Raw genomic sequence first — 21,648 nt, 5'->3', positions numbered from 1 at the left:
CTGTATATCAAAGATGAGATTGGCCCTTCCCTATCCTGACTGTTTTAGCTTGAAAGCATCTAGATACGTCTAGAGCTAACACAACCATGATTTAAATGATCATTTGAAAGCCCCAGGAACAGGAAGTTCCTGGAGGCCAATTCAGATGAGGCTCTGCATAATTTTTAGAGTCCGTTACTGTGTAGATTTAACCTGAATCAGTAGTTCCTCCTGGACACCTGTGTTTTTATGTGCTTCAGACATGTTTATGACTGAATTTGGAGCTGAAGTGAGAGTAAAAAGCCCCGAAGCTATTCCCTATCATAAACATTCAGAAGCTGTAGTGGTTTCAGATGTTTCTGTCTGCTCTGGAAAAAAAACTTTCTCTGCACTTTAAGAACAGCGGCAGATTTGTTTTTGCTGGGGCAAAATAATTTTTCAGTCAGGAACTACAGAGAGAAATGCATATGCTTTGGTTGACAAGCTTGGCATCTTGTTATGCCTGATACCATCAAGATATCTTTCTAAATGAAGAACAGATGTTTACACATTGTGTCTCAAAACAAATAAAGGATTCTTCTTTGGTCTTTTATGCTGAGCATGGGCACCATGTGAAACTGGAGACCATCAAGAATGGTTCCACCCTGGTGGTTCCTTTCACACTTGTGATGACACATAGAACTGTAGGAACGCTATAGGTACTTGTAGCATATTGCAGGGAATCCTAGGAGGCATGAGATGCCAGGGATGAGGAGTAAACTGTAAGGAATGTGAGGAAAACCATGGCAAGGGGACCTGGTGATGGAGAATGAACTGAAGGGGTGGAACTATGGGAGAACACAAGTGGGCATGCTGAACATGGAGATATCAGGAAAGATAAGAAAACCTAGGGGAAGTAAAGTAAACTGTGAAAAGGCATTCAGGGAAATGGTGAAACCATAGGGAACTTGGAATGGTGTTGGAAAAGACAGTGAACATGGAGAAATGCTGGAATCATGAGGAACTGTAATGAACCATTGGGAACTTGGAAAAGTGTAGGAACCATGGGGAACTTTAGTGAACCCCAGGGAACATCTGGAATCATAGGAAATCCCTGGGGAGGTAAACTTTAAGGAATTTTTGAAAGCATAGGGTAGCTAGGGAGCTGTTTGAAATCACAGTGAGCAGATAAGTATAATGAAGTTGGGAAAGTTTTGATGCTATAGGAGAACATGAGCAGGTGTAGGTGTTGAGCTTTGAGAAGTGCAGGAAATCTTAAGAATGTTCATTGCAATGAACGTGAGGGAGCATGGAGGAGCTCCGCAACTCCTGGAGAAGTCGAGCAAACCATAAAAGTCATGATGAACTAGTGGAAACTTGGGAAGTGTAGGAAACCATATAGGGCATTGGATAAGATGGTGAACCATAGTAAGCGTGGGGAATTGTTTAAATCGATGGAGAACATTGGGAGGTGTGGAAAACCAAGTGCAGGAACAATGGGGAATGCTGCTGAACCCTTAGGATTTTGGAGAAGTGTCAGAAACGGTAAGGGAAAGGAGAGTGAACTGTACGGAGCATAGAAAACCATGATGAATATAGATTAGGACCGTTAACCAGGAAGAACTGTAGTAACACCTAGGGGACATGGGGACCCTGGGGGAGTAAAGCACACTTGAAGGGTCTGTTGAATCTCTTGGGGAGTGCAGGAACCACTGGGAACTGTAAGAAACCATCGCCCTAGGAAACCTGGGAAACGAGCAAGTGTACAAGAAACCACAGGCAACGTGAAGAAGTGTAAGAAAACATATATAATCTTTGAGGATATATAGCAAGCTGTAAGGAAATGTAAAACACTGTAGGGGACTGTAGGGAGCATGTGGAACTATGACAAACTGTACAGAGCCATTAGGAGGATGGAAGATTAAAGGGAACATAGTCACTGTGGGGGATATAGACATATGTTTCCTGTGGTTCAGTTAAAGGTTATAAAATATGAGAACAAATGCTTGCCTTGAACTGCTTATGTTAGGAGGCTTCTGTATACGTCCCCTGACTTACAATTAATAAACAAATATGTTCAAGCCTTTCACCCTTTTTTTCTCACATTCATGGTCCAGACAGTACTCGGAACAATTCAAAAAAATTGTATAAAGTGAAAAGTAGATAAGGTACTCAACATGGCATCATGGAAATTTTTTATTTCATTTAGAAGAATCAAGGAAGAATAATGAAAAGCAGAACAGATGTGCATGGAGAATGAAAGAAGCGAACGATGAGTATCTATGCAAGATGGAGTCGGGAAAAACTAAAGCGAGAGAGTGGAAAGCCTGCTGAGAGAGCTCGAGTGGCCGATATTACTCACTGGGTCATGATCATGAAAAATTGAATCAAGCCTCACAGATGTGAGTTTTAGCTCTGGGAGAAAAGATCTTAGTCTGAGAGGATGGGCTTCGTCTTTATTTCAGTTAGCTGCTTGTGGGTTTGGGGTTGCACGAGGAAACAAGGAATATGTTGGCTTTCTTTCTGATTATCTGCTGTTATCTGAATTAGTGGATCAGGTTCCTTTGTGGTGGTCAGCTAAGTCTGGGTATCTGAGCATCTGAGCAGGCAGCGTATATTTTTTATATATATATATATATATATATATATATATATATATATATATATATATATATAGATATATATATATATATATATATATATATATATATATATAATATACGCTGCCTGCTCAGATACCCAGACTTAGCTGACCACCACAAAGGAACCTGATGTGACCTTCTGCTGTTGTATCCCTTCTACTTCATTTCTCTGTGTTGTGTATTCTGAGATGCTTTTCTGCTCTTCACCGTTGTAAAGGGTGATTATTTGAGATATCGTAGCCTTTCTGTCAGTTCGAGCCAGTCCTTTTGGGACCTCTCTCATCAACATGGTGCCTCAAAACCGCCATTCACTTTGTTTTTTCTGTTGTTTTTCCTGTGTAATTCGGTATAAACTCTAGATAACTATGTGGACAGTCTCTAGGAGCTTCTGAATTACTCAAACCGGCTAACAATCATGTGGTTAAAGTCACCAAGGTCATGTCTCTCTCCTCTGTATTGTGATGTTCGATCTGAACTTTAACTGAAGCTCTTGTGCTGCTGCCACATGATTGGCCGCCTTTTAAGTTCCTATTAAATTGTCCGCTGGTGTATTTTATTACATCAATGTTATTAGAGGAAATTCAACCATGATGGTGATGAAATCTGAGTAGATTTGCATGAAACCAGTGAAATACAATCTTTTGTTTTAAGTAATTTTCTCAAGCTGTGAACTTACACTGGAAATTGAATCAAAAGCTGATCGATTGATTGATAGATTGATTGACTGATTCAAATGCTTACATGAGAAGCTCCGTAGCCATAGATGAGCCCCAAAATATTTAATTTTTTGCTCACTATATAGTACATTGGCGTCAGAAAAACACTGCAGAGAGAAAATCATACAAATTCCCTTTCCTTGTCCACTGGTTAAATTTATGTGCTGTTTTTACACTATTTGTACTATTTTTTTAATTTGATAACCAGTATTAAATTCCAGAGGATATTCACAGTTCCTGATTTCTTTATTGTTAGATGTTTGTTCTCTTTGTTTAACGCTGCTGAGGAGGTTTATTGCCCCTATGCTGATGTGCTATTGCATCTCAGGTGTGCAATCATTCTCACTGTAACTCCTGCAATCCCTCCCTCCCTCATACCACCCCGGTACACCCCGTCCTAGTGGCATTTGTGTCTGGAAATCTCCATTACGTCAGCGTATGGGGGCAGAAACGAGGAAAAGGGTCTAGATTTTTAGGAAAAATGTGCTCATTGGGTCTGGATTGTGGAGATTTTTCTCAGGCTCTTCGTGCTGATGGTGGTGGTGGTGTCGTCCTCTCTGTCAGTGCTGCTTCACAGTGTATCTAGTCGAGCTTAAGAGAAGACATTAGGTGGATTTTTGGCTTTTGTGTGCATCACGAATGAATAACTGGTGACTTCACCAGAATTTCTTTTTTCTCTTTTCCTGTATTGAGAGTCTGAGCTAATGGTAAAAGCCTCCATCAGCATTCAGTCACATAGCTGATGAATGTGTAGTGTTTATTTTGTCACAGTGAAACCTCGGTATACAAATTTTATTCATTCTGGAGGCGGGTTCCTAAGGTGAAATATTACCCAAAAAATAATACCCAAAAATATGACCAATATTACCAATAGGGAGCATATGTAAACTGTATGGGTGCTTACAAAGAACTGACCAAAGCCAAGCATTCCATGCCAAGGGTCCTCACAGGAAGTCTTGCCACCAAGTTTGGGATAAAAATAGAACAGACCACCCACACCATCAATCTGTCAACAAAAAACGTGCGATAAATCACCTAGATTTTGAATGCATGATGAAGGCAACGTTGGTATCGTGGGTTGACTCTTTCAAAACAGCTTTCACTGACTGAAAAAAAAATTGTAAAATTCATAAAATTGCTTCAGTTGGCTTTCTACTGACACAAACAAGTTTTCAACGGCTCCAGACATACTCGCAACTTAGTCGGCATTCGGTTCATTTCCTGTGCTGAAAACTCTTTGTTTGACGATGCAAATGAAGTGAAAGGGAAGAGAGAAGGGAGAGCTTTGCTATGCCGAGGTTCCACTGTATCTTTTTGGTTTGTTTGGTTTGTCTTGATTCTGGTCAATTGGTTATAGCAGGCTGGGAGGAATAGGAATATCAGTCAAGGGTGCTTGTTAGAATATTTGGCAATGTCCAGCATACCTCTTTTAAGATATATCTAATAAGTAGATTAATCTGTTTACAATATATACTGATATTTTTTAATCCTCTGGAACAGCATTTCAGTCACTGAAAACAAAGATTTTTAAAAACCTCTGTATATGCTGAGGAAATGTATCAGTCATGTGGACATCAGGGAAAAGGTATATTTTTGAAAATGCTGATGTCACAGCATCAATGTGGGTTTTTACGGATTTGCCTGTTATGAATTATATCACACAGTTGACTCCAGAACATCTTCGGATTCCCCAGGAGGACCAGCGAGGATGATCTTTGCTGAACTTCTCAGCCTTTTGTCACTGCGATCAAGCAAGGCAAGCTCTCAGGAATTTGCCTGAACCAAGTCGAGAACAGTTAAGTCCGAATCTGGCTTTGTGGTTTGGGTTTTTTTTTTTAATAAGTAGGAAACTCAGCAGGAATTCCAGCAAATAACATTCCCAGGTAATTTTCCCCAAAGTTCAGCTCGGCTCAGAATAAAGTGGATCAAGTTTAACCTCTTTCTCCTCATCGCATGTTTTCTAGCACTCTGATTCATAACAAATGTGAAGTCCTGATTGAAAGGTTATCTGAGGTCGTGAACTTGCTTGAGTAGACTGGTGTTCGTGCTGAGTTCAGGGAGTTTTCGAGCTCTCAGATGTTGCTCCGCATCTACATTATGAATGCAGACCATCTCAGCTCCCCAAAGAAATCCACACAGTTGGGTTCTCATTTATCTCTGTCTACTCTCTCTCTCTCTCTCTCTCTCTCTCTCTCTATTTTTGTTCTTGCATATTCCAAGCAATGAGAATGTCATGGATTTTTACTTTGTCCAAACAGCTGCTGTAGTTACAGTAAATAAATCAATCAAATCTAATGGAGCGCTGACGATTGGATGCACTACCTCGGCATTCCTTTGTAGCGTTTACACAATTTTTTTTCCATCTTTTCTGGGCTACGGAAGTCTGTTTCTGCTGTCTCCTCAATTCCTCATATCTGCTAGACATGATGGTACATTAACAGATCTGTAATGCTGCGATGTGTTATTGCTTTCATTTCTAACTGTGTTTGGTTATCCTTGTTGCCAGGATACAAAGTGTACTAAAGAAGGAATAGATGCGATAGTCGAAGGGTTGAACGCAGTCGTGATAAAATCGTCATTCGCTTTAGACAAGTTTCACAACTGCAGCTAATAATGCAAGGTTTATTTTTCATTGCTGCTGATATTTAGCAAGATTTGCTGTTCAGGATATCAATAGGGACGTGGTGGTCCAGCAGTCAAGGAGCTGGGTCACTGATCAGAAGGTCACCGTTCAAGCCTTCAAACTGCCGAGCTGTCAATGTTGGGCCCTTGAGCAAAGCCCTTAACCCTGCCTACTCCAGGGGCACAGCACCATGGCTTGACCCTGTGTTCTGACCCCTAGCTTGATAATAAGCTCGGGGCAGTGATAGCTCAAGTGGTTAAGGCTCTGGGTTGTTGATGGGGAGATCGAACCCCAGCACTGCCAAGCTGCCACCGCTGGGCAATTGTATAAAGCCCTTAACCCTCTCTGCTCCAGGTCCACTGTATCATAGCTACTCCTCCCCTATGACCCCAACTTCCTTAGCTGAGATATGCAAAGAAAATAATTCCACCCTGCTGTAATGTATGTATGGAGAAAATCTTCTTCTTCTCCTTCTTCTTTTTCTTCTTCTTCTTCTTCTCCTTTTTCTTGTATCATGAATGGCTTCCTACCAAGTCTCACCGTAGAGCCGATGTAATGCCCGTATCTCCACAACTTGTTTGTTTATCTGCTTTTATAGAGTATAAAGTATTGGCACCCCCGATTTTCTTCTTCAAACTCATGTCTAATGCTCTGAAGGAGGCGTTTAAGGTCGAACATCATGATGTTTAGTCTATTTACTCCGATCTGACGATAACATAGAGAGTTTGTCCCTCATTAGTCTGCATTCCATGTCCTCCAAAGAGCTCCTACATTCACATAATATAATATAATATCAATTTTGACTGATAGTATCTTCATCATGAAGCATTGTGTAATGGATTCTGCTTGACCGTTTCAGTTTGATGCTGAATATTTGCTGTTGTATTTGTTTAACAATCGCCGTTTTTACTGATACGCGACCCTGATGCCAACCTACGTATCTTTCAAGAAATCCTTCTAGGTGGTAAATAAAGATGGTTATTATTTTGCTAAAAATGTTCAGGTCTGAGTTGAGACTGCTGTGATAAATGTGTTGTGTGGGCTATGGCTTTTTTCCTCATTGTTTCATCACATGTATACACTTTAGAGTGAATTACTGTGTTTATATGTGACACACAGAGTTTCAAACTCTAGAAATGGGACTCTTGGGACTCCTTGCTGATGAAGGTTCACTTTCACAGCTTCATCATTCTCTTTTCATGACTGAGATTAGTGTGTGTTTGCTCTGGATTATTGTTTCAGCATTGAGGATTTCTTATATTTTATGTTGCTTCCATGATATCAGAACACAAGGAGAAGAAAAAGAATATGCAAGACTACACTTTTCCAAACTTTTTACAACTCCGATCCCACGAGCAGCTATGCAACACAACCCACCCGACCGTTAAAAACGTAATTACAGTCGTTACAGCTGTAATCGACATCACTAACCAGAGAAAGATGGCTGACACGAGTTGGAATGCAGCTTAACACATGCTTCATGTTGGGTAGCTGGCAAACCTTCGCAAAACTGATCGGTTTTGAGTTGAAGGATGTAGTAATTTCTGAGTGTCTGTGGGTTTGTGACATTTTAAGAACCTTGAGGCAGAAATAAGATGATTAATGTGTCTGGGGAAAACCTAGTCAACATCCTAGTGTCTCACCACAGATGATGAAACACACAGATGAACAAACTCTTCAAGTTTCCTGGTGATAGTTCATGTCTAATCCTCTCAGCCATCTTCTGCCCAGCTGATTCTGGACATGTTCAGTTGATCAATTCATCATTTGAGATTAGAGTGAAAACACGAGGTAATAAAAACATCCTAAGAAACAGTCACTAGAGTTTAATCTCATCCATAATGAATGGCCGTGACCAGGACTTTTCTAACATCCTAAACCATGCAGGCATCATGAGTTATGTCCAAAATATTCACAGGATATGCAATTTTTTTTTAAATGGGTGGAGCTTAGTATGGTACTTAAAGTAAATTTGTTTGCACTCAGACAATGAATTACAAGGTGCACAAACTGTAGCGCCACCATCAGGATGATCTGGTTCATCTCTCTTGCCCGAGACTTAAGATCTTTTTGTCTGAAAATTAAAATTTTAAAGCGTCCATATGTGTCAAAGGAAGGAGAAGTCCAACATAAACCAGCAAAAACTCTTCACATTTCATATATATATATATAATATAAAATCAGATTCTATCGAAACCCTGATTGATTTCCTGTTCGACGTGTTTCAGTGATCAATCTCCGCTGTGTGTTCGTGTACAAGCGAGTGAACACAGATCGAGTGTGTGGCTTCAGAGCCGACTCAAGCCTTCTGTTTTATTCTCTTTAACAAGAAGAACTAAAAAGGATTTTTCACACCCGGTTATTTATAGAAGTGGCTGGATGTCAGTACTTGAGCTGGTACTTTTATGAAAGCCTTGTTTTAAATACAGCAGCAGATTTTCTGCCTGGGCTCCCAGTGTGAGGCTTTACAGCTTATTCCGGCTTAGACGACACCGAGTACCAAAAACTGCAACTGGAGCTTTGATACTGGCCACTGGTTCATTACCCAGTGCTGCGGGTGTGGAGGTTTCGCCTCTTGCCAAAAAAGCTGGAACAGCAGGAACCGATGGCACTCGGGGTGGGGCTAGCGGCGCTGCTTCGGAAAATTCCGAGCATTAAAGCCACAGATGTATGAGATTTTCTCCGATTCGTCTCTCTAGATGGAGGAAAAAATCTTTAAACCCAAATTCTGTTGCTTTCTGTTTTTGCTCGTTTGTTGTACTTAAGCAATTTGATTATTAGCATAGCACCATGGAGCTCATTGTGGGTTCTTTTTCCTGTTAAAGCTTCAGTCTGTCCGTTTGAAGACAAAATACAGATAGGATATTAAAAATGCATGTATTCCTCTGTCTGGCCTGCTAGCATTAGTCCCAAATGCAAATCTAAGCTTAGCCCTGTCACAACTCTGCGACAAAAATATGCAAAATGCTACACCGAGGTGCGCAACCCAGAGATCAGTGGAGCAGGAACCTGATCGTGATCATGACCTTCTTTACCTTTCCCTTGTCTGTTATTTTCTTGCGTCATTACGGAAAATTAGCGTAAGCCTCATTTATCTGATTTTAGTTCGATTTCTGGCTAATTTTTGAAGGCAGCTTGTATCCTGTCCTACATACTCCACAGTCCAGTGCACAGGAAAAAACACCGGGGAGAAAAGGCACAGTTTGAACCCATGAGTTGTTTGTGACTTATGATTTTATTTCTAGGTACAAATATCAGTGCAGTTCCCCAACAGGGCTTTATTTCTTTTTAGTTTCTTTAGTTTTTACTTCCAAACCTTTTCCAAAGGCTGCTTTATTAGGTTGCTGACATACGAGACGGAATAAACAGCAGGACAGATGCTGACTACAGTAACTTCTTGATGTCTCGTTTTCAGCTCTAACCTCGCCAGGACACGCTCAAAAAAATACTTCTTACAGGGATTTAAATAGAAATAACCGTCAACAATCAATATTTTTAAATCATGTCGTAGAATCGATTGCTGTGTGTGTGCGGTTGTGTGTGTGTGTGTGTGAGAGAGATAATGTTGGAGAGAATGCGAGAGATGGAGGGAGAATAAATTAAAGGCTGAGTGCAGCGTAATTCAGTCCCTCTCTTGTCTCCTAATTAGGAATGATAAGAAACCAAACAGCACGACACACTGATCCCCAGTTAGTCTAGGGACTGAGGGAAGACCCCGGTCAGACCAGTGCAGAAACAAAGATAGATGAAGGATGTGTGTGTGTGTGTTAGGATTTGATGTAGAAGTATGGATGATGGTTGGATGAAACTCGACACAGCTCTTTTACACTAAGTGACAAAACTCCACAGCAGATACAGAGCATGCTACTAGTCTTTGTGTGTGTGTGTGTGTGTGTGTTTAGAGTTCTAAACTCTTGTTAGATGTTTTTCTTTCTTTTTTTACCCATGTGGATGGAGCCATTTGGCTACAGAGTCCATGTCCCTTCTGAATCATTGACCCGTGTGTGTGTGTGTGTGTTTGTGTGTTTGTGCGCCGTGCTGTTGCTCAGTGTATCAGGTTCAGCATTTAGAGCTCTTCCACAGGTATGAGTACTCCAGAGTACTTTTTGACATCCTAACCAATCGGGTCACAAGTACACACACACACACACACGGCCATTTGTGTATAATCTTTCAATTGTGTAACAGCTGATAAAGAGTAGGCTGGGCTAATGAACCCTGCACACACTCTGGATCCCACTCATTCCTGCACTGTGGGTTTATTACAGTCTGGAAAATGGGATTAGATAAAGCATTGTATGTGTGTGTGTGTGTTTGTGTGTGTGTTATCTCTGTCCCACTGCCCAGACTCTGACTCCCAGCAGGTGCACTCTGGTGCTGGACTCATGTGCTGTTGCTTTATTAAGTTTGGCTCACCTTCATTAGAGCAACAGTTATAAATCTTTCTGCTCTTTCTTGGGTTTCTTTGCTTGCCAGATTCCACAGTTGAGTTGATTTGGCATTTGAATATGGCACATGGACCCACACACACACACACACCACACACACACACGCAGGGTTCATGCTGTCCCCTGAGGAAAGGTTTTCCTAGCAGTGATGTAGAGTGTTGGCTCTGCTCAAGTTCCTACACCACTAGTGTGTGTGCTGTGATTACCAGAGGCCATGACAGCTGCTCCGGCTTATTGCATCGGATCGTTGGAGTTTGTTCTCAGAAAGCTCCAGAGATACGTAACACGTGACACGAGTGTACGAGCGAAACCCTCAGGGGTCTCGGATAATAGCTATAAATGAACAGAAGCAGAAACAGGCAGTAACATGAAATAGATACGACTGATAGGATATCGTTTCTATAGTAACAGCTGAGGTATGGTGTACAAAAAAAATTGTTAATATGTATAAAGAGACATCTAGGGAAGGATACTTCTGTGTCAGCGCTTTGCAACAGACCTTCATGAGGAAGTCTTCATGCTTTGTGGATTATTGGGAAGCTACGGTTTTGTGCATACAGCAAACTAATTGTTTTGTGGACGTTCGATAATATCAGTGTAACTACAAACGGATAAAAAGTATGACCTCAAGTGCTGTAAATGTAACTCGAGTCCACAATGTCTCATGATTTCTTATTTTCCTATAACATGTTCTGAAGTGTTTTATTCCTGACTTCAGCTGGATTTGTTTTAGACTTCTTCAATCCAGCAAGCAAAAAAATAGACACAAGCAAAAGGGGAAAAATATTAGATTTGTTTTATCCTGAATTGATTTTAGAGTTATTTAGTTATTAAGTATTTAATTTAATTTTATTTTATTAAGTATTTAATTATAATATACCTGTAAAAACATTTTTTAGTTAAGTCTTTAATTTAATTTTATTTGTTTATTAAATATTTAATTTTATTTTATTTAGTTAACAATTTGATATGATTTTATTTATTAATTAAATATTTAATTTTATTTTATTTAGTTAAGTATTTAATTTGATTTTGTTTAGTTATTAAGTGTTTAATTTCATGATGCAAATATATAATTCACAGAATTCTGTTCATTTCAGCTCAAATGAACTTCATTTTAAAACCATTGTGGGAGATTTTTTATTTTTATAAGCAAAGATGAAGAGGACAGTTGACGTGTCGTGTCCTCATCGTTTATCAGACAGAATTCATTCATCTATATCTTCTTAATAAGAGCCTTAGCGATACAAACAAGTTAGTGTCCGCTATCTGTCTGGAACGAACAAAACAGAATCCGGTGTATCTGGGTATCGTGTTTTTTTGAGATGTGAGACACATTACACTGAATATTACAGCTTCTTGAACGAGCGAAAGGCCAGGATATGAGCTTCAGAGCTGCAGTAATCATCTTCCAGCCTTACAGCACGCTGGATCGATCCGAAACGAGTATGTGTATGAGTCTGGACCGAAAGCTATGATAGAAAAGAGTGTGTTTGTTAGCAAAGATGTTTAGCTTCTGAATAAATGGTTGAGCACGCTAAGGAAATGTTTACCATAGTGTAGACTGTGTGTATATGTTGTCATAGTGACAGTGTTGAGATTTTGTGTTCTGGTTCCGTTCACGGCTGTTCATTTGGTGGACGCTTTTGTCCAAAAATTTATACGAGAGTCAGAATTGAAACACGTCACTCAGGAGTTGAAGCTAACTTTGATGATGATAATAATAATAATAATAAAATAATATGAGATGTTATGAGAGAAGGTCCAGTGTCTTTCATTCATTCATAGACTTCTGAGTTACTTATGTTTTAACAAATATTTATTTACAGTCAGTGCAGAAATGAATTTCAAATTCAAATTTTATTGGTCACATACGAAATTATACACAGTACGACGTGTAGTGAAATGCTTTTCATGACTGTCTTACATAAAAAAAGAAAGAGTAAAAAAGAAAAATTTAAAATTTAAAGTGTGGACATGAAAAATAGGGGATATAGTTAAGAATATATAGGGAAAAGTAGGGAAAATTAAATGGTAGAACTCAAAAATAACTTGAAAGTCAAGTGTCAGATATGCCTATGCAAATATGTATGTACACTATATTGCCAAAAGTATTCGCTCACCCATCCAAATAATCAGAATCAGGTGTTCCAATCACTGCCATGGCCACAGGTGTATAAAATCAAGCACCTAGGCATGCAGACTGTTTTTACAAACATTTGTGAAAGAATGGGTCGCTCTCAGGAGCTCAGTGAATTCCAGCGTGGAACTGTGATAGGATGCCACCTGTGCAACAAATCCAGTCGTGAAATTTCCTCGCTCCTAAATATTCCACAGTCAACTGTCAGCTGTATTATAAGAACGTGGAAGTGTTTGGGAACGACAGCAACTCAGCCACGAAGTGGTAGGCCACGTAAACTGACGGAGCGGGGTCAGCGGATGCTGAGGTGCATAGTGCGAAGAGGTCGCCAACTTTCTGCAGAGTCAATCACTACAGACCTCCAAACTTCATGTGGCCTTCAGATTAGCTCAAGAACAGTGCGCAGAGAGCTTCACGGAATGGGTTTCCATGGCCGAGCAGCTGCATCCAAGCCATACATCACCAAGTGCAATGCAAAGCGTCGGATGCAGTGGTGTAAAGCACGCTGCCACTGGACTCTAGAGCAGTGGAGACGCGTTCTCTGGAGTGACGAATCGCGCTTCTCCATCTGGCAATCTGATGGACGAGTCTGGGTTTGGCGGTTGCCAGGAGAACGGTACTTGTCTGACTGCATTGTGCCAAGTGTAAAGTTTGGTGGAGGGGGGATTATGGTGTGGGGTTGTTTTTCAGGAGCTGGGCTTGGCCCCTTAGTTCCAGTGAAAGGAACTCTGAATGCTTCAGCATACCAAGACATTTTGGACAATTCCATGCTCCAAACTTTGTGGGAACAGTTTGGAGCTGGCCCCTTCCACTTCCAACATGACTGTGCACCAGTGCACAAAGCAAGGTCCATAAAGACATGGATGACAGAGTCTGGTGTGGATGAACTTGACTGGCCTGCACAGAGTCCTGACCTCAACCCGATAGAACACCTTTGGGATGAATTAGAGCGGAGACTGAGAGCCAGACCTTCTCGTCCAACATCAGTGTGTGACCTCACAAATGCGCTTCTGGAAGAATGGTCAAAAATTCCCATAAACACACTCCTAAACCTTGTGGACAGCCTTCCCAGAAGAGTTGAAGCTGTTATAGCTGCAAAGGGTGGACCGACGTCATATTGAACCCTATGGATTAGGAATGGGATGTCACTTAAGTTCATATGCGAGTCAAGGCAGGTGAGCGAATACTTTTGGCAATATAGTGTATATATATATATATATATATATATATATATATAAAATGTGTGTGTGTGTATATATATATATATATGTATGTGTATATATGTATGTATGTGTATATATATATATATATATATATATATATATATATATATATATATATATATATATATATATGTATTTATATATATGTATTTATATATGTATATATATATATATATGTGTAGTATCAATCAATGTAGCAGTAAATATTATAAATAATGAAAAATAAAATAAAAATAACAATAATAGTAACAAAAATAGTAATATAATATATACAAATATAAAACTGCTTTATAAAAACTAAATATAAAAAAACAAATATAAAAACAAAAATATAATACACTAATATAGTACAGCACAATATAGTATATATATAGTATATGTGAAAAATAAAACAATATATAAATAAATATATATGTGTAGACTCTATAATATATAGAAGATACAGTACATGCATATATGTAGATAAATGGTCAACTCTGAAATGGTGTAGCAAATGAATACAGTATGTACAGTGTGCATATGTAAGATAAATATATATGTAGATGTATATATAAGGCAAATAAAATTGTCCAATTGAACAGGGAGTAAAGTGTCAGTGCAGTGTGCACACAAAGATGTACAGAAAAGATGTACGGTGAGAGTGTTATTGTGTGTACAGAGTAGTGCAGAGTACAAAGTAGTGCAATTATTGCATGTGCAACAATCAGCTGAGGTAGAATGTCATGTCGTGTGTGGGTAAGTCCAGAAAGTCCAGATTCTAGGTGTACTGGTTGAGGGCCTGAATGGCCTGCGGGAAGAAGCTCCTCCTCATTCTCTCTGTGTTTGCCTTCAAGGAACGGAAATGTTTCCCTGACCTCAACAGAGAGAAGAGTCCATTGTTGTGATGGCTGAGGTCCTTCATAATCTTCCTGGCTTTGGTCCAGCACCACTTGCTGTATATGGTGTCCAGGTCAGGAAGCTCGGTGCGGATGGTACGCTCGGCCAATCGCACCACCCTCTGGAGAGCTTGCCTGTCCTGTTTGGTGCTGTTCCCAAACCAGGCTGTGATACTTCCCATCAGGATGCTGTCAATGGTGCAGGTGTAGAATGTCTTTAGCGCCTTTGAGGGCAGTTTAAAGTCCTTCAGGCGTCTGAGATGATAAAGACGCTGCCGGGCCTTCTTCACCAGGGTGTTAATGTGACAGGACCATGTCAGGTCCTGCGTGATGTAAACACCTAGGTACCGAAGACTGTCCACTCTCTCCACTGGGGTCCCGTCGATAGTGAGGGGCTGGTAATTCCTCTCCTGCTTTGTGCTAAAGTCCACTATCAGCTCCTTAGTCTTGCTGACATTCAGGAGGAGATTGTTGACCTGGCACCATGTCTCCAGGTTTTTAATCTCCTCTAGGTAGGCCATCTCGTCGTTATTGGAGATCAGGCCCACCACCACAGTATCGTCTGCAAACTTCACGATGTTGGTGGAGCTAGAAGTGGCCACACAGTCAAAGGTGTACAGTGAGTACAGCAGGGGGCTCAGAACACAACCCTGGGGGGCTCCAGTGCTGAGGGTGAGTGAGGGTGAGACATGGTTGCCCACCCATACTGCCTGAGGTCTGTCCCGCAGGAAGTTGGAGATCCATTGACACAGGGATGGGCTAAGGCCCAGGATCCCACAAAGTTGGGAGCATGGAATTGTCCAAAATGTCTTGGTATGCTGAAGCATTCAGAGTTCACTGGAACTAAGGGGCCAAGCCCAGCTCCTGAAAAACAACCCCACACCATAATCCCCCCTCCACCAAACTTTAAACTTGGCACAATGCAGTCAGACAAGTACCGTTCTCCTGGCAACCGCCAAACCCAGACTCGTCCATCAGATTGCCAGATGGAGAAGCGCGATTCATCACTCCAGAGAACACGTCTCCACTGCTCTAGAGTTCAGTGGCGGCGTGCTTTACACCACTGCATCCAACGCTTTGCATTGCACTTGGTGATGTATGGCTTGGATGCAGCTGCTCGGCCATGGAAACCCATTCCATGAAGCTCTCTGCGCACTGTTCTTGAACTAATCTGAAGGCCACATGAAGTTTGGAGGTCTGTAGCGATTGACTCTGCAGAAAGTTGGCGACCTCTTTGCACTATGCGCCTCAGCATCCGCTGACCCCGCTCTGTCAGTTTACGTGGCCTACCAATTCGAGCCTGAGTTGCTGTCATTCCCAAACACTCCCACGTTCTTATAATACAGCTGACAGTTGACTGTGGAATATTTAGGAGCGAGGAAATTTCACGACTGGATTTGTTGCACAGGTGGCATGCTATCGCAGTTCCACGCTGGAATTCACTGAGCTCCTGAGAGCGACCCATTCTTCCACAAATGTTTGTAAAAACAGTCTGCATGCCTAGGTGCTTGATTTTATACACCTGTGGCCATGGAAGTGATTGGAACACCTGATACTGATTATTTGGATGGGTGAGCGAATACTTTTGGCAATATAGTGTAGATAGATAGTTAGATGGATAGATAGACAGACAGGCAGACAGACAGATGGGCAGACGGGCAGATTAATAGTGTTGATGGACAAATGGATAGATAAGTCAAAATCAAAATGGATGGGTAGATGGAACACATAAATAGATAGGTATCAAAATGGATAGGTGAAGATTGACAGACAGACAGACAGACAAATGGATGGATGGACTGGATTGATAGACAAATAAATGGATGGAACACATAGATACATATCAAATGGATGGACGGAACTGATAAATAGATAGACACTGAAATGGATAGATGGATATAGATAGATAGTCCATCCATCTGTCTGATGAATTGGATTGATGGACAAATAGATGGATGGATAAATAGATATCAAGATGGATGGATGGATGGATGGATGGATGGATAAAACAGATAAATAGATGAAAATGGGGCTAGATGGATGGATGGATGGATGGATGGATAGATAGATAGATGGGTGGGAGTTTGGATGGATGGATGGATGGAAGAAATGAATAGATAGAAGTAGAAGTGGATGGACGGATGGACAGAAGAATGGAAGAAGAACAAAGCCTACCTGTGATGCTCAGACGGAGTGATGGATGAAGTGATCTGTAGTTATATAGTGTGTTGTAATGCTAGAGCATAACTCTGTGCTGTTCAGCTAAAACTTCTCTTCTTTATTGTTTTGAACCTTCAGTTGTTCTCTGCTGTCGTTCGTACTGATCACTAATCAGACCAGAGAAAGAAAAATCTCCAGAAGTCTGATCTCTCTCTCCTCACTGAGCATTCCTCACCCTGTAGCTAGTCTCTACTCTTTCAGCTGAATCATTTAAATCAGCGTGTGCTGCGCTGTTCAGAAAATTAGCGTCACTGAATTCCAGCCAGGTTTTTCCCTCACAGCTTCAGTCATTATCAAGCCCTCAGTTCAGTCTGGTGAAATAAAACAGACATCCTGGTGTACAGGAGACTCCGTGACTATTCTAGTTCTGTCTTTAAGAACACACTTCAGCAGCTAAAGAGCTGTTTATATTACTTTTATACACACAGTGATGTCACCAGCTGCTAGCTCTACTGCTACTGCATCAAGCTCTGATTAACAGCTGAGTTGAGTCATTGCTATGGTGATCATTTCACTGGCTCTTGGTTCCAGACCATGAGATTTGTGTGTGTGTGTGTGTGTGTGTGTGGTGTGAGAGAGAGCATGTATGTGAGAGTGTGTGTGTGTGTGTCCGTCAATGCACATGTAAGAACATTAATGCTTAGTCAGTATTTTTCCTGATTTTTCCTGAATGTTGTATTATTAGTTGTATTATTAGAGGACGTCTAAGTGACTCGGTGTGACACCATGTCTGCTTTCATCTCCATACCTGTGTATTTTGGGCGTTTAGCGCCCCACTGACAGACACACACACACTCACACACACACAGCTCAGCGAGGCCTGACTCTGCTCTGTCATGTGGCTTCACAGCTTCTGCAGTCTGGTTCTATTCCCAGTTCCTCATGAATAACTTATGTTCTCTTTATTCACACCCTCATCGGGCTCTAATCCTGGAACCTGCTGCTGATCCTCACCTGAACCGGATCAAACCCAGACGCTAGCGGATGATAAGGGTCCAAAAGCGCAGCCTGGTGGTGCAGTGTGCTGCTTGGGAATCATTTCAGCCTTGTTGGTCTTTTGTGTTACTGATCTGTCAGGCTGTAAAGATGGAAAAGAGACTGGGACCAGTCCCTGAGCAGGGTTAGTCTCCTGCCCTGGGACCAGTCCCTGAGCGGGGGTAGTCTCCTGCCCTGGGACCAGTCCCTGAGCGGGGGTAGTCTCCTGTCCTGGGACCAGTCCCTGAGCAGGGTTAGTCTCCTGTCCTGGGACCAGTCTCTGAGCAGGGTTAGTCTCCTGCCCTGGGACCAGTCCCTGAGCAGGGGTAGTCTCCTGCCCTGGGACCAGTCCCTGAGCGGGGTTAGTCTCCTGTCCTGGGACCAGTCTCTGAGCAGGGTTAGTCTCCTGCCCTGGGACCAGTCCCTGAGCAGGGTTAGTCTCCTGCCCTGGGACCAGTCCCTGAGCGGGGGTAGTCTCCTGCCCTGGGACCAGTCCCTGAGCAGGGTTAGTCTCACCCAAATGAGGATGGGTTCCCTTTTGAGTCTGGTTACTCTCAAGGTTACTCTCTGGTTACTCTTCCTCATACCATCTAAGGGAGTTTTTCCTTGCCACAGTCCCCTCAGTCACCTCAGGCTTGCTCACTTGGGATAACATCTAGGACTGTTTGTCTGTTTATATGTTTGTTGTTTTCTTATGTTGTTTTTCATGTAAAGCTGCTTTGAGACAATGCTCTTTGTTAAAAGCACTATACAAAAATAAATAAAATAAATTGAGTCTCCTGCCCTGGGACCAGTCTCTGAGCAGGGTTAGTCTCCTGCCCTGGGACCAGTCCCTGAGCAGGGTTAGTCTCCTGTCCTGGGACCAGTCTCTGAGCAGGGTTAGTCTCCTGTCTTGGGACCAGTCTCTGAGCAGGGTTAGTCTCCTGTCTTGGGACCAGTCTCTGAGCAGGGTTAGTCTCCTGCCCTGGGACCAGTCCCTGAGCAGGGTTAGTCTCCTGCCCTGGGACCAATCCCTGAGCAGGGTTAGTCTCCTGCTCTGGGACCAGTCTCTGAGCAGGGTTAGTCTCCTGCCCTGGGACCATTCTCTGACCAGGGTTGGTCTCCTGCCCTGGGATCAGTCTCTGAGAAAACCAGATGCTCCGAATGAGAGCTGGTGCACACCAACATGGAAAATACTTTGGTCCAAAATACGCAGGCTGACTTTTAACCATTAGCTCAACTCGTATAAATCTGTAATCTCTGTAATGAAAGCAGCTATTAACTTTAAAACAGAGCTGAGTAATCTACAGAAAGCACACCTTGTTTACCCAGAATGCACTTTTCTCTGGGTTTTACACACATTCTTTGTATTTTTGTAACATCTAGCAACTTTATAATTCTAACAACTAATAATTATTCATGATTTTCCTCACTTTTATAATTATTTCTATTCCTTCTTTCTATTGTGGGGTAAATAAAAAAAAAACCCACAATAACAATTAAAAATATAACATTTTCTTTAAGTAAATTTATTGATTAATTTGATAAATATTATTATTTAAATAACATGGTAAATTTGGTAAATTATTATTTATTTATTTATTTATTTATTTGCATTTTTGTAGATAATTTTAAATTTTTTCTCATTCTTCCTAAATTCTAAATATTCTTAAAATTCTAAAAAAAAAACTTAAATAAATGCAATTAAAAAATTATTTAATCAATTTTATTATTTTATAATAGAAATAAATATAAGGAGTTCGGAGTAGTTTGTATTGTGTAGTCTTTTTTCTTATTGTAAAAAAAATAGAAAAAAAATAAGCCTATTTGTTTATTTATTTATTTATTTGTTTATTGTTTGCAAACCAAATTATCCTGATACCGAGAGCCTTAGATGATATTTGCCTCATCACCTCCACCGGATCTGCATTAATATAAACACACAGAGACGAACTGAGACATCACGCTCTTTTCAGGAAGATAAACAGCAGGCGCTACGTAAGCTGATGATCAGAACTGAGCTTGTGCTTTTAGTCGATACTCTCTGTTGTTACTTTCAAACACTTTAAAAGTTGTTATAATTTTATTTAAAATGAAAATATAGAATTATATAGCACTAATTATGATTTGACATCGCTGGTTCTGTAGGCATTGTGTAACCGTGGTGTTTGTGTATCCAATGCTGTTAGCACGGAAACCAGGGCAACCAGGAAGAACCAAAAAAAGGGGACATCTGGTGGGAAATCAGTTTTCTGATTTTTTTCATCTGTAGCTTAACGTTCTTCTCCATTATTAGGAATCTAATCCCTAACCCATGTGTTTTTTTGTTCCTCACAGGTACGACCCGCCCTCCTCGTGACGGAGAGGTTCCTGGAGTCGATTATAACTTCCTCTCGGTGGAGGACTTCCTGAAGCTCGAGCAGAGCGGGACGCTCCTAGAGATCGGCTCTTACGAAGGTAAACTCCTCTGTTCTCCTTAAAGCATCTCCTTTTCTTTACATTGCTCCTTACGATACAATTCCACCAGAACCCCGTGAGGAAGCCAGAGCTCTGAGAACTGGTTTTATTTAACTACTGGTCAGATTTGATGGTCACCATTCAAACACATATTTCCTGAATGTGTCTTATATTTGTTTTTTGAAAGAATCTAAAATCAGCTGGTTTTATAGGTGAGGAATTAATTTGAATGCACATTGTGTCCAGAACACAGGAGCTGCGTTTAGTGGACAAACCGTGGACATTTCACATGGTTTCATCACTTTCTCTCTCTCTCTCTCTCAGTCTCTCTGTCTCTCTCCCCTGCCAATTTCTTTTCTCCCGAACTTCTTAAATTAGACACTTCCTCCATCAGCAAAGATGTATCAGATAAACAATCGACCAAAATATGTTTGATGAAAGAAAAGCTCAAGAAAGCTACAAGAAAGTTCCATTCTGATGATAATTGATCTTACAAATCAATCTTACTAAATTAAGCTTACAAATGAGGCAGAATTCAAAGCAAGCGTATGATGAGTTACAGGGTCAAAGCCAAGTGAAGGAAAATTTTCAGACTGTTCTTTTGTGTTTTTGTGAACTGGTGGAGCTACAGTGTGAAGCTGGGAATCTGAAGCTCATAGCCAGTGGTTTTGCATTGTGTAAGCTAAATCATCACTCTCATCACATCAAACTGCTTTATCCAGAATCAGATATGTCTGCCATCAGTATTGGGATCTCCATCTGATAAATAAATCCAATCTGATTGTGTAACACATGCTGTTTATTTCCGGGTCAAAATCTTACAGGGATTATTGTATTGATTTTATGCCGTTCTTCTTCTTCTTCTTCCTAAAATCAACAAAAAACTCTCCTCAGCCTCTAGACGACACCACAACGCCTTTTCCTCGATTTCACTCACCTCCTTTGTCCACACACACACACACACACACACACACACACACACACACACCTTCCTCTCTCCTCCTCGAATCACTCCTGATATGCCCTTGTTGCCTAGGTAACTACTATGGAACACCCAAACCGTCGAGCCAGCCCCCTGCTGCTAAAGTGATTGGCGGAGAGGCGTCGCCAAACGACACGCCCCGCCCCCAGGAGACCACACCCCGCCGCTCCAAGTCCTACAATGAGATGCAGAATGCTGGAATAGCCCCCGCTGACACAGAGGATGAGGACGAGCTTCCTGAAATGAACAGCAGCTTCACAGGTGAGGTATAGGGGTGTGTGTGTGTGTGTGTGTGTGTGTGTGTGTGTGCACGTGTGTGTGTGTGTGTTGGCTGGCTGGCTGGCAGACAGGCAGACTTGGGGCAAAATAGCACCATCTGGCTGACATGTCCGGTATCTCTATCAGAATAA

The 21,648-nt window shown here is 41.3% G+C and overlaps 1 protein-coding gene across 4 annotated transcripts in view; it reads left to right on the top strand.

Annotated features, from left to right (window-relative positions):
* The window catches only part of LOC131342905 (membrane-associated guanylate kinase, WW and PDZ domain-containing protein 1-like), a 139,717-nt gene that overhangs the window by 73,332 nt on the left and 44,737 nt on the right, over positions 1-21,648 (top strand). For all 4 annotated transcript variants that reach the window (XM_058374208.1, XM_058374206.1, XM_058374207.1 and 1 more), the window contains exons 3-4: positions 20,137-20,256; positions 21,293-21,499. In XM_058374208.1, coding sequence (XP_058230191.1) covers positions 20,137-20,256; positions 21,293-21,499 — 327 coding nt within the window. The remainder of the gene's footprint in view (positions 1-20,136; positions 20,257-21,292; positions 21,500-21,648) is intronic.

Source organism: Hemibagrus wyckioides, linkage group LG21 (genome assembly GCF_019097595.1).
Source record: "Hemibagrus wyckioides isolate EC202008001 linkage group LG21, SWU_Hwy_1.0, whole genome shotgun sequence".
NCBI classification, from domain to species: Eukaryota; Metazoa; Chordata; class Actinopteri; order Siluriformes; family Bagridae; genus Hemibagrus; species Hemibagrus wyckioides.
The sequence above is the reverse complement of the archived record's forward strand: the minus strand, read 5'-3'. Positions and strand labels throughout refer to the sequence as shown.